Raw genomic sequence first — 14,034 nt, 5'->3', positions numbered from 1 at the left:
AGCCCGGCCTCAAATGCTTGCGGTTGCCAAGAGAGGTGGGCTCAGCCAGCAGATCTATATTTCAGGCAGCACAAAAGGATGCGGTGTGAGGCTGTTGCCAAGATGCCCAGAATCATGTCTTCAAATGTAGTTTTGAAGAGCAAACTCTGATAAGCTCCTAAATTTAAACACCTGCTTAACTGGTATTAAAAAAATGTCCAATCACTACATTTTCAGAAGTCTTTTTGCCTTGAAATGTTCTGCAGCTTTTTAAAGTTTTTTTTTCTTCCTTTTTTTCTTTATGTTTTAAGTGATTTATGATGATGCATTTATTAGTGGTGGTTTCCAGTGCGAGACAGTAATGGTGGAAGGTAGGCTATCACTGAAATGCTATTCAAATTTATAATAAAATTGAATGATGTAAGTTTTCCTGCCAATATTTTGACATAAACACATTTTCATTTTGATGTGAATGTCACTTCTAGAAGCCATGGTTATTAAATAAATCTCCCGAGGTCACCAGCAGTCAATGACCAGCCCTCTATCAATAAATCCTTAACCAAGTTGGATTTCACTATGGAAGGCAGGGGGGTTTTGAAAAGATCGTGCATTAAAATTTCCTCTCTTACCAACTAATTCCAGCACACTGTTTGAGATGATGAATCTGGCAATAAATGAAGAGGAAAAAGTGGCCAAAAGTCCTAGGTGACAGCAGCATCCTTAGGAATTGCTGAGCGTTGATCTGGCAGAATGATTGGATTCTGATAGGTTGAATTCTGTGTAGAATAGGAGTATAGGAAATATCCAATTATCAGTAGGAAATTCCACAGCAAATAAGTCTGATTTCAGTGCAGGATGCAGTGGATACTTCTGCTGTGTTATATGAATGGGTGAGAGTGGGACTGATTTTCACACATGCTCTTTATGCCTAGGTTGGGGGGGGGGAGTATTAAAGGAAATGTTTCTTAAAAAAAGACTCATTGATTCAGAAGGCTCTGTTGGCTTTGCCCGCAGTGAAGGGAGAATGGTTTCTAACAGGGTCATAATTGACTTGTTGGGAGCTATTTTCAAGGACTCAGCACTCTTTCCTTTCAATGCTTCATTAAAATTCCCAAGTGCTTCCTAAATCCCATTGAGGAGAATAATTTTCATTTCTCCATTTACATTTAGCTAAGGCAGCAGGGAAGCCACATAGCTCTACGTGTGAGAGTCCACCTGTTTCCATGGCGGTACTGGCAGCACATAAGCAGTTTGAGAGTCTTTTGCTAAGATTGGCTTTCCATGTTAATTACTTTTAAATTGTGTCCATAAGTTTCCATGCCTCTCCATAAATCAAGTCCCACTCCCTGCTCATAGAAGCCAGTTTATATCTCAGGCGTAGAAATATATGCATGTGTCAACTTCTGATGGGTCTGTCAGTCTACGAGTGAAGGATTATGGGTTGAGTCACAGTGCCTTCAGGGTCTTTTTTATTAGCGTGAATCTGTTAAAAGCATGTGGGTGGAAGGCATTCATAGATATGTTATTCTTTTATATTCTTTTATTCTCCTGAGTATTAAAATCCTTTCACTTCTGAGAATCACAGGGACTAGCATGGACCATTTAGATGTCCCCAAGGACAATTTTGGAAACACTGTCAGGAGTAGTTAATATCATCCCTCATTTCCCCCTGTGTGCTGAGTCACATGAAAAGTAACATTTCACTTATCTGGAGGGTGCAAGGAACAGTAATTCTCTGCCAGATAACTGAAAGGTGCAGCTAATCAGATAATTGAAAATTAACCCTTTACGCACTGAAAGGTAACTCTGGTCACTGCTTTTTGCCTTTCCCTGAGTAGCCCCACATCTTCAGGTCTAGTAGAACACTCAAGTTTGTGTCCATGGCTGAGGTTTGCTCTTTGAGTATAATGTATTGCTAGGAATCACTAACCTTGTGCCATAAATGAAATAAGTTTCACAGTACTTGTCTGAGAAGCCCAATTGGTCATTGGTCAATTGGTGTGTCAGGCATAGGGGGTTGGAGGGAAGGTCAGGGGGACAGGGGACAGTGAACAAGACCTTTGTGATCTCTGCCCTCTAGAAGACAGGTCCCTAAATCTGTCCCCAAGATTCTTCCCTTGTCCCCACCTGCCTGCCTCCTGACCTCATCACAGGCCACTCTCCCCTTGCCACATTGCTCCTGCCATGACTTATCTCCTTCTAAGCCCTTTAACTCCTTAAGCTTCTCCCTGCTTAATAATCTTTGCACATGTTGTTCCTTCTTGTCAGAAATATTTTCCTCCTACTCTTAACAGGTAGCCTGTTACCTGGCTGTCTCCTTTTCCTTCAGGTCTTAGATCAAACGTCACCTGCTCATGGAGGCCATCCGTGACCACTTGGGTATATTAAAGATGGCTACAAATATCTGTGTTATTCCCTCCCCACACCCTGCATCAAGAGGTGGGGTTTATTTCTTCTGTTGAATCAGGGCTAGCCCTGTGATTGCTTTAACCAACCCAGTGCAGCAGAAGTGATGTCGTGCCAATCCTAGGCCTAGCCCATAAGAGGACTGGCTGTTTCTGCCTCCCTACTCTTGGCACACTTGCACTTGCAATGTAGCTGCCATGTATGGGAGCCTAATCTAGCTACATGGTGAGACCATGGGGAGAAACCATGTGGAGAAAGAGAGAGGTCCCAGCCTTCCAGCTGTCACTGCCAAAGCACCAGACATGTGAGTGAAACCATATTGGATATTCTAACCCAGGTTGCCATCTGGCTACAGCTGCACGGCAGACCTCAAACAAGACCAACAGAAGAACTACCTGGCCAACCCACAGGATCATGAGAGAGAAAAATTGGTTGTTTTAAAAAGCCACTAAATTTTGAGGATAGTTTGTTACACAGCAATATAGCTGAAATGCCACTCTATTTGTAAATAAATCCTATCCCTTCTGTTCTCTGCACTGCACCCTGTTTTTCTTTTCAGCACCCTTTACCTTTACAATGATGTATCTGTTGTTTTATAATCTGTTTAGTATCTGTTTTCCCAATTAGATTGAAGATCCATGGTGCAAAACTGGAGTATTCTAATTGACCGTTGCATACCTAGTATCACAGAGTGTGCAGCACATAGTAGGCACTCAGCCAATATTTGTTAAATGAATGAATGAATTTAAAAGGTTCCAGCATTTATTTGTTTGTGAGATCATTTCCCTCCAGATACAGAGATAAGAATCTGTAAATCTTCACCTTTGGTGGCCTTTCAAAAACAACCTTCGAAAATCCTGTTTTTAAATCCTTCTTTGCAAATCAAACTTCCACTTTGCATCTCCTACACACCTGCTCAACAGATTTTAATGTTTCCCTATTGGCAAGAGTATAAAGCCTGTGCATTTTTTTGTTTTGTTTTGTTTTGTTTTTGTTTTTTGAGAGAGAGAGTCTTGCTCTGTTGCCCAGGCTGGAGTGCAATTCTGTGATCGTGGTTCATTGCAGCCTTGACCCCTGGGCTCAAGCAATCCTCCCACCTTAGCCTCCCTAGTAGCCAGGGCCACAGGTGTGTACCACCACACCTGCCTAAGTTTTAAAAATTTTTTATAGAGACAGGGTCTTCCCATGTTGCCCAGGCTGGTCTCCAACTCCTAGTCCCATGAGATCCTCCTGCCTCGGCCTCTCAAGGTTCCAGGATTATAGGTGTGAGCTACCATGCCCGGCCAGGCCTAAGCTTTAATGTGGTAGTCCAGGCCCCTTCAGTCTGCAGATACAGCCGTTGCCCAGTGTCCCTTTCTTGACCCTCTTACACCCATCACATTAGGTTCTTTGTTATTATCTAGGCTGCTGTGGACCTTTCCACTTTCCTGGAGCCTTTCTTCTCTACTTCTACCAGTTCTCCAAGAGACCCCCTTCCTTCAAGAAACGTTTACCAACAGCCTATGCTTTTTAGTGGACATTTCTTCTTAACTGAGCAAACCATTGGACCAGTCCTCAGTTGGAAGTGGGGGCCATTCTTGATCCCACAGAAGAAAGTTTAGAGACAGTGGAGGACTGGGCTGGGAGTTCGGGGACATTGCTTCTGGTCCAAGCTCTGCCGCTAACTTGTGTGGTGACTTCATGTGGTTGAGCTGCTTGTTCCTTATCTGAAGAATTAGGAGCTTGGATAAAGATCCCTTTCAGTTCTGAGGTTTTTCCTTATTCAAATTTGCTTTACAGCGATAGGAAGAACAACCCGCGGATTTACGTACATTTGGGTCAGAATTTGGCTGATTTGTAGCATCAGCAGTTTTACATGAACAAAAATTTCAATTTCATTAGTACAGCCAAGTTAATTCTGCTGGGGTGGCAGTGTGTTCTGAGAGGCAGAATGGCCACGGAGCCAGAAGTCAGGAGGCCTGCACTGTCTTGCTGCCCTGCCACTAGCAGGAGGAGAGCAGACCAGCCCGAGGGAAGCCGGCAGACTTCTCGGACCTTCGCCACCTCATTTCTAAACTGGAGGTAATAATAATAATAAAGTGCGCCTGTAATCCCAGCACTTTGGGAGGCTGAGGTGGGTGGATCATGAGGTCAGGAGTTAAAGACCAGCCCAGCCAAGATGGTGAAACCCCGTCTCTACTAAAAATACAAAAATTAGCCGGGTGTGGTGGTGGGCACCTGTAATCCCAGCCCTCAGGAGGCTGAGGCAGAGAATTGCTTGAACCCGGGATGGAGAGGTTGCAGTGAGCTGAGATGCCATCACTGCATTCCAGGCTGGGCAACAAGAGCGAAACACCGTCTTAAAATAATAATAATAATAATAATAATAATAATAATAATAATAATAATAATAATATAAAAATAAATAAATAAATAAATAAATAAAGTGTTTCATTCACTTCAGGTTTGTTCTGAGGGGTTAATGTATGTAACATAGCAATGATTTGATAGGTCATTATCAAAATGTAACTGAAAGAAAATTATTGGTATATCTATTTATCAAGATAATACAGGCTTTTTCTATTTACCTTGAGTGCTGTGCCCACCCCTAGATCCCTTTATAGTGTTCCAGTTTCCATCCTTTTGTGTCCTGCCGGATGGATGAGATGGAGGAGGAATTATTTTATGAGAACCTCCAATGTACAAGGCACTGGCCATATGTGGTTTTTTGTTTGTTTGTTTGTTTGTTTGTTTGAGATAGACTCTTGCTCTTTCACCCAGGCTGGAGTGCAGTGGTGCGATCTCGGCTCACTGCAACCTCTGCCTTCCAGGTTCAAGTGATTCTCCTGCCTCAGCCTCCCAAGTAGCTGGCACTACAGGCATGTGCCACCACGCCTGGCTATTTTTTGTATTTTTAATAGAGATCAGGTTACACCACCATGTTAGCCAGGCTTGCCTCGAACTCCTGACCTCAGGCAATCCATCTCCCTCGGCCTCCAAAAGTGTTGGGATTACAGGCATGAGCCACTGTGCCCGGCCCTGGGTTTTTATTTATTTATTTATTTTCTCCTTACAACATTCCTGTAAGGAATAATTGTATTATTAGTTGGGATTCTTTTAGTTGTCAGTAACATAAATCTGACTCAAACTAGTTTAAGTTAAAAAAAATAGGTGGGGTACATTTATTTGGTTCATATAACCTAAAAGTCAGTGGGCATTCTGGCTTCAGGCATAGCAGGATCAAAGGGCTCAGCGGATCCTCTCACATTGTTTTTACTCTGTCTCTCTAGTTCTTATCTCAGCTTTTTCTGTGTTGACGTCATTTTTTTTCTTTTTTTTTTTCGCGATGAAGTCTCACTCTGTTGCCCAGGCTGGAGTGCAGTGGTGTGATCTCTGCTCACTGCAACCTCCGCCTCCCAGGTTCAAACGATTTTTGTGCCTCAGCCTTCTGAGCAGCTGGGATTACAGGCGTGTGCCACCATGCCCAGCTAATTTTTGTATTTTTTTCATAGAGATGGGGTTTTGCCATCTTGGCCAGGCTGGTCTCGAACTCCTGACCTCAGGTGATCTGGCCGCCTCAGCCTCTCAGAGTGCTAGGATTACAGGCATGAGCCACTGCGCCCAGCCCTGATGTCATTTGTCTGGTACATTCTCTCTACATGGTGAAAAGGTAACCCCATGGCTAAGATAACTTCAAGCCATATGGCTTGTTTTCTCGAAGAAAAGAGAAATAGACTATCTCTCTCCTAGTGGCCACATCAAATCTCCCATAAGGACTGGATCTGTTTCAGTCACATGTCACCCCCTAGACCAATCACTCTATCCATGGGTATGGTGTCCATGGTTCTGGTTGGGCAATCTAGGTTATGTTTATTATAGTCAAATCTGGCCTGGGGGCACAGACGCAGGTTTTCCTGCAGCTTTTTTGGGTCCGTGAAAAGCTTGGTTAGCCCAGGCCAGACTAACTATGCCTCTGTTGATGGAACATTAGGGTATGTGAGCATTGGAAAGGGATCCAGAGGTCCCTGAGCCCAACCCAACCATGGCCAAATAAGAGAAGAATCTTGTCCTAGGTGGTGTGGTGAGGCAGTACCACTTCAAGTCCTTTCCTTTGCTTGTGCCACCTCTATCGGGAGGATTCCATGAGCTTCTTCTGCGGGAACAACTAAAGGATCCTGGCAGAGAGAGGCATAGAAACTGTGGGTCACATGCAGGCAACATCAGGCTGCCCCTCAGCTGCCCTGTCTCTTCTATCTTTTTGTCTTCTCACCTCTCTGGGCCACTACTTGGTCATGTAGTTGAGATTATGGCTCTTCAGAGTCCCATTTCAGATGGGGGCTAGAGTGAGGGTACCTCTGGGCTTAGCCAGTCCTCTGCGTTTTCTTTCACCTCTTTTTTCTAGGGAAGGTGGTTCCTGAGACAGAGTCTGCCCCAAATTTTAAAATCAAACAGAAAAGACATCAGAGGGAGAAGCAGGGTGACTGTCACCAAAGAGGCCCCTTTCCCCACAAAGGAAGCCAGTTAGAGAGAACAGCCTCTGTTGACAGAACATTATGGGGGCTGCCTCACATCTGGTGTGGGCGGGGAGGAGGGGCTGCTGTGCCTGGCGGTGCTACTTCTAATGTCCTAAATGTGTCTCCAGAATTTCCCCCTCAACAGACTCTCTTCATGATGCCACTGCCAAGTTGTGAAAAATGGATCAAGGGCACAGGCTGGCTTCATGGAGGTCAAAGCAAGTAGTCATCATCTTGTAGCTGGAAGGAAAAACAGCTTTGCTTTTTCTGATTTTGCCTATTTTCCTTTTTCTACTCTTCCTTGTTTGTAAGCGGAGGAGCTTGTTTGCAGTTGGTCACTGGATTTCTCTTCTGCAGCCCTGGTTATCATTTGCACCATAGTTGTTGCATGCTCCTATGGCAGGTTCCTGGAGAGCTGACTTTTGTGCACAATGCCCTTGGCATATTCAGGGCAGCAGGTACCCTCCACATGTGGCCATGCCTCTCACTGTTTAGATGCACCCATGGCTCCCTGACATCTATAGGAGAGAGCCCAAGCTTCTTCCATGACAACAAGAATCTGGCTTATCTTTCCAGCATTTTCTCTTTCTGTTCCTAGTCACATTCACAGACACACCACACAAAACTGTTCGTGGATTGCAGGACACCCTACCCCTTATCATGTTTCTGTGGCTCTTTTCATGCAGTGACTTCTTTCTGGAATCACCTGCCTCCACCCACCTTTCATGCAAACAGTTTCTACTCCACCTACTTTCAAGATCCAGTTCAAATGTCACCTTCACTATGAAGCCTTCCTAATTTCCCCACAGCATGAATGACCCCCTCATCCATGCTCCTGCCCCTTTCCCTACCTTCTCTATTATATACCTCTTTACTAGAGTTTTTATGTGTCTGCATGGGGGTGGTAAAGTAAAGGCAAAAGAACATGAGCTTTGCCTTTTGGTCTGGGTTTGGAACTTGCTGTGCCATATATTAGCTGTATGTCTTTGCAGAAGTTATCTGACCATTGGGAGCCCTTTCTGTCTTTACTTGTCAATGAGCATAATTAAACTGTGCTGAAGTATTTTGTTGGGGATGAAATGGACCAATGTGTGATGTGCCTGCCATGGTGCTTGGCACAAGATAGTTCTCAAAAACTGGTAGGGGTGGTAGATGCAGTTATTGTGATTATTATTAAATCATGAAATCTTAGCAATGAAAGAGACCAGAGGGGATATTCTCATGCCTTCAAAGCCTGATTCATATTCCTTTGTCAGAGTAACATCTAGCCTCCCCTTGAACTCTGGGACAGGTAGTTCACCTTCTTCCTAATCTTTTATGATACTTAATTCTGACAGTGCAGAGGTTGGCTAGTCCATAGACTTACTCTGTGTGTATTTGGAGGAGTACTTTAAATTGTTGGTTATATGTGTGTATGCATGCATATATGCATGTATATGTGCCTGTGCATATATATATGTATGTATGTATGCATGTCTATATGCATTTAGTGATGTTAGACCATGTAATGTTTCCTAAACAGTCTTACTGAAAAATATGGGTTAGGAAGAAACAAAGGAAATTAACCTGTAAAGCAAAGTTGTGAGTGGCTTTGTGTTTTCTCAGACCTTTTGTTTCCAGGTCTGTTTGCATCTGTTTCTTTTTGCTTGCCTCTGAGCAGAATGCCAGTAGAAATTGTGGCTTGTGGTGTTGCTGCAACTATCAAAGATACTTTGGCTGTGATAGATGAAGAGAGAACACAATCTGAGTGACATAGTAACATGGTGCATCTAAAAATTGTAATATTTTGTTGGCAGAGAGAAGACAAAGTTGTTTTCTAGTGTGGTTTAGGAGCAAGGAATCCTTAGTTGTTTTGTGGTACTTTGGCCTCAGTTTTCTCATCTGCAAAGTGGGAGCACTGGGCACTAAGGGCTGGGGTAAAGAGGAGGCAGAGATTGACTCTGTACCTGAGAACTAACTACTTCCCTTCCCCATTCAACTGGAGCCACTCTATTTTTTAAAGCTGAGTTATGCATTTGAGTTCCTTATATTATTTAAAATAAAATACTCTGTTGCTTCAAAAACGTGAAAACCTCCAAACTCTGTTGTCTTTTGGGCTCCTTCCTGCTCTAAAGATTATTATGGCTATAAATAAAGCAAAGTTATATTTTTCTTGACTTTCTAATATACATTAATTTTGTAAGAAATTTTCTAAAATGAAACAAAATCTAGCTTTAAAAACTTTTTAAAAGATTTTTTTTTTGGTCTTTTCTCTCTGATTTGCTTAATTACAGCGAAAGTCCATTTTTTTTTTCTTTTTCTTCCAAAATTTGCTTTACTCTGACAATCAAAATTCCACTAAGAGTAGGAAAATGTCATAGCTGTGGTATGGAGCAGAAAGGTAAGTATCATCCTTAATATTCCTTTGTATATTTTCATCCTAGGCCAGTACTTAGAGAAACTATGACATAGTTAAAATGTGAATTTCAGCATCATTCCTCTCTCTTTTCAGCAATTTCTTTTTCCAAGGCCCTTCAGATGACCTCAATGAATCATAATGGTGAAAAGAACACAAAAATATTTTTGCCTAAATGTATCACTTTATAGATGTGGAAAATGGGACTCTGTGAGAGGGATGAATTTGTGTAGGATAAGGTAACCAGCTATAACTCAAACTGGTCTTTTCTAGCTCAGTTCTCTCTAGTTGGTCTAGGAAGCCTCCTGGCACTTCAGTTTTCTTACTGTAAAATGGGGATGATAATAATAGTGTCTACCTCTTAGGGTAGTCTTGAGTATTACATGAGAGTAGAACACTTGGAACAATGCTTGGGCTATGGAAAGTTTCCGATACTTGTTTGCTGTTATTATCATTATTATACTTCCACATTCTGCCAGCAGGCTGCCCAAGGTGCACACACTAATGGAAATACCCCATTTGGGGACCACGCTGCTGTCTTCCATTCTCAAAACAAGTCACTATAAAAATTTCCTCTTGTGGCATTCTATTCCCCAGGGCACTGTTTCTCTGCTGGGTGACACTGGAAGGGTAATTGATTTTATTCAGATAGATGAACTCCATGTTAAAATATTGCTTAATGTTACCATTGCCTAGTAATAATACCTTAACTCAGTGAAAATGTATGCGCCTCCATAAACCTTAAAGGGCTGACTTTAATGGGGCGACTTCAGATTTACCTGGTAGGTGAGTGGGTAAGTCGTTTTTCATCAAACAAGTCTTTTGTCTTACCTTGAGGTACTGCCTTCTCTGCTAGAATGCATGGGGCCAGCCAAGCATCCTCATCACTCTCACCTCTAATTTCTGGAAAACGAATACCAATTACGAAGTGGGTGAGCATTTATGATTTAGAGACCATTTTTTTCCTTTGTTAAGGTCAGGTGAATGGAACTTGAGCAGTGAAGAAAAACTAGTCCTCACTTCTGATCATTTAATGGATAGAAAATTAGTTCTGAGAGTGTGATGGAAAGAAGTATTACCTGTCATTGAGGAAAAATACTGTATAGGGCATGCCCCACCCTGAATCTCAGGAACCCTGAGAACCAGGTTTGAAATAGCACCTGGTGGTGGCCTCACCTAGAAGGAAGTTTGACGGACCCTTCTGTGATGTCGCTTGCAATCATCTTGGGCATGGATTCCCCCGTCTTTGGTTCCTCTCTTCCTCCGTCCTCCCTCCCTGACTCCCAACTTCATACCTGGTCCCGTTCTTCCAGAGCATTCTACTTTACTAACATGGTGCATGACCTAGGGGAACCCTGACAGTGAGTTGCAGCTTTGTGGAGCTGAAACTTTGTCACCATCCACAGCCGCCCAGCCAGCCCCAGGAGGGACCCTCTTGAGTAGCGTGTGGCATTGAACTGAAGCACCTTACCTCCTCACTGTTGGTCCTTTGCTTCTGCACGAGATGGGGTTGCGGGGAGAGAGAGAGAGGGAGGGAGGGAGAGAGACAGAGAGAGAGCGAGAGCAAGCCCCTTTAGCAAGAAAACATCAAGACTTTCTGAGTGTGGTGTGTGGTTCCCTTCGTCCCCATCAGTCGCTTTAATATTTCAGAATGGACCTGGTTCTGTGGCGGGTCCGAGAGTGAGGCTGTGGGGGACCTCCAGGCAGAACCTCCACGGAGCCTCGCGGCTGCTGCGTGCCCCGGGAGGATACGGATTTCCCTTCCCTCCTACTTGCGCGCGGAGCCCAGCTCTCGTTGAGGTGCGGGTTCCGGGAGCCCACGCAGCTCCGCAGGTCGGTGGTGGCCGCGGCTGCCCTGCGGGGGCGGGTGTGCCCGGCCTGGGTCGGAGCCGCGCGTGTGCCCGGCAGACGGCGTTGCCCGCGTGCCCCTCCCTCCGCGCCCGCGGTGACAGCCCAGACGCCAGCCCGGGCGCTGACAGACGACTTTTCTCACTTGTCAGTTTTCTCGCTTGTCAGCAGAGCTGCTGGTAAGTGAGAGAAAACAGAGGGGCGCGAAGGCAGCGCGGTCAGGGAGTGAGCCGGGCGCGGGGTGCTGGGCGGAGCCGGGTGCGCGGCCTCCGGGTCAGGCCCCACCGCCCGCTTGGCTCCCGCTTGGCTCAGTCGCAGCTTTTCTCTCCCTTTCTTCACTTTCTTCCTTTTCCTCTTCCTCCTCCTCCTCCTCACTTTCTCTCCTCCCCACCCAGTCCTCCTTTTCTCCTCCAAACCCTTTAGCCGCGGGCGCTGATCGCTTCTGTGGCTTTGTTTGGGGGTAGGGGGAGAATACGAATAGATCTGAGGTGCTTTCTCTTAGAGCAGAAGCCCTATCCCTATCCAAATCCCAATCCGTATCTCTATGCCTATCCCTGGGCATTAGCCCGGGACCATGGCTGGTTCCCGCAGCTGCCTCCGGGGCGCACCTGGGACCGTGGTTTCGCTCTAAGTCTGAGTCTGGGGGCGCAGAACGGGGAGCGCGCCCATAAAGTGCCGGGCAAACGCGCGCCGCGCCTGGCTGGGCATCGCGGGCTGGGCGAGGAGACGGGAAGGGGACAGCCCAAACTCTCTCAGCCTCACCGCCAGTGGTCACCTACCTGCAGCTATGGAGTCCCCAACCAAGGAGATTGAAGAATTTGAGAGCAACTCTCTGAAATACCTGCAACCGGAACAGATCGAGAAAATCTGGCTTCGGCTCCGCGGGCTGTAAGTCCACCTATTTACTTCTCCTGCCCCGTTTCCCTCTCTCATCCTTATTTTACTACACAGCCGCAGTCACGACTGTTCACCCCGTTCCTGCATGGCCCTTTAAATACAACCCTAGAAGTTCCACAACTGCTGCTCTGTTAATTACAGTCACTGCTACTTTTCTTCCAACACAGAGAGTTGTCTTTCTGTCTTAGAATGGCTTACTGTTCCAAGTCATGCTTTTTGGGGGTTAAGGAGAGATGTCCTTTGATGAGTTAGTTATGGTGGCCCAATACTCAGTGAGGTGTTTCTGATCCTTTTTGCCCAGGGAGAAAAGTTGGGACCCAGACAGGGACTTATAATTGAAAGAAGAGTTTTTCTCTGCAAACTGCTTGCAAACACTAGGGCAGGTGGTCCAAAAACTTACCAACAGTTAAAATTCAGCATGCATTCTGGCTGCTACATTTCTCTTTTCCCTCTCCTTAGCCCAGTCGAACTTCTGATATTTCCTAGGGTTCTTTTTGGTGGAGAAATGCTTACTAGAAAGAAAGGTTCTTGTAGAGAAAGTGGGGGGCAGAAACGATATTGGAGTTTTCTTGCAATATTCGAACAGTGAAATAGAGTGGCCAGAATTCTAGTTGCCCTGATGGATGGAGATCTCTGAATTTCATTCACTTCATTGGGTTCTGTCTGTTTTGGGGTACTGAGGAGAGGTGACCTGAAAATACGTAGTATTTCCTGAAAAAATATTTCATCATCAATGAATTGCTGGTCACTCCAGTCAGAAGCTGGAGGGATAGCTGTACATTCACAGTTTGCTCCTCAGTCACTAGGCAAGTCCCAAAGACACCTTCCATGATTACCAGATACTACTTTCATCAGACATTTGGCATCAGATATCTAGTGTGGTTTGAAAATATGGTTTTTCTCCAAGCATATTCTCTAGACATTCTGTTTCTAACAAGGGCACTGATGGGAAAACCAGCTTCCTGCCAGTTTGTTTGTTTTGCTGCTGTTATTGTTTTTGAAAGCACACACACAAACAAAAGACAAATAAAAAATGTGTTGATCTAAGTTAGCTTGATATTCAAAGTTTCTAAGGAGAAGCATTAAGGTAGTATGTGTTTCTTTAAGAGGTCCTTATTGACAGGTGCAATTTATAAAAGCCATTCCATATATAGTCCAAGTGAGCTTCATTGCCATTGATTTCAATGGGAAACCATGCCAAATAATTTGATTTTTGACTTGTCTAGCTACCGCTAGTGGAGGCTGTAAACTTATTTGGAAACCTTGTCTCTAGCTGGCAGGCTTTCCTGACAGTTTAGATGCCTGCAACGCAGCAGCTCTTGGAGTGGTGTTTATAGTAATCTCATGTTATATGCAGTGAACATTACATCCAATTGTATTGCGCTGCACACAGAAAGTTTGTTGTGTCCACAAAGTCTGGGCCCGAAGTATATAATGCGAAAGTGTTGTTGAGCTGGTTTCCTTGCCATGCTTACTAGAGGGATTCATATCCACATACCCAGGAACAACTTCTCTTGGGCTGCTTTTCAGTTTAAATAGACTCCATGGAGACATTTGGGCTAGAGACAAGTGTTTGGTCAAATCAGCAATGCTGAGGCGGAAACTTGTACGGAAAAGCATTAGCACTTACAACACTCTGTCTTGTAGCTTTCTCAGTTTCATATCTGCTAGGCTTCTCTCCCCAAGGTGTTGCAGTGCACTGTAGCCACATTTTCATTTTCTAGTCTCTTGTATCTACTCAGAACCTAGTGCTTTTGAACATGGAAAGTGTGGGGTGATTCTTCCCCAAATGTGTGTTTTTGGATCCCTCTACCTATCCTTCCCAGCCCAACAGCAATCTCGTAAGATCTTTAGCTTCATTTTCTAATTTGAAAAGAATATGCTCTTATTTGTTACTATTATACATATTTTTACCAGTATGTGATGCTTACCACTTCCTCCTCCTCCTCCTCCTCTTCTTCCCCTTCCCCTTCTTCTTCTTCTTCTTCTTCTTCTTCTTCTTCTTCTTCTTCTTCT

The 14,034-nt window shown here is 44.6% G+C and overlaps 1 protein-coding gene across 4 annotated transcripts in view; it reads left to right on the top strand.

The window, feature by feature from the left end:
* PDE1C (phosphodiesterase 1C) overlaps nt 1–14,034 on the top strand; it is a 579,473-nt gene that overhangs the window by 212,997 nt on the left and 352,442 nt on the right. The window contains exons 1-2 of one of the 4 annotated variants that reach the window (XM_023186041.1): nt 10,849–11,300; nt 11,907–12,009. The exons of 1 other annotated variant lie outside the window; for it this stretch is intronic. In XM_023186041.1, coding sequence (XP_023041809.1) covers nt 11,909–12,009 — 101 coding nt within the window. In that variant the 5' untranslated portion in view covers nt 10,849–11,300; nt 11,907–11,908. Of the gene's footprint in view, nt 1–10,848; nt 11,301–11,686; nt 12,010–14,034 lie in introns of those variants that run through there. 2 more of the 4 variants (XM_023186042.1, XM_023186043.1) reach the window with 2 other exon arrangements.

The sequence above is a fragment of the Piliocolobus tephrosceles genome, chromosome 8, assembly GCF_002776525.5.
Source record: "Piliocolobus tephrosceles isolate RC106 chromosome 8, ASM277652v3, whole genome shotgun sequence".
Lineage (NCBI taxonomy): Eukaryota > Metazoa > Chordata > Mammalia > Primates > Cercopithecidae > Piliocolobus > Piliocolobus tephrosceles.
Note: the sequence above shows the minus strand (reverse complement) of the source record. Positions and strands in the feature narration are given on the sequence as shown.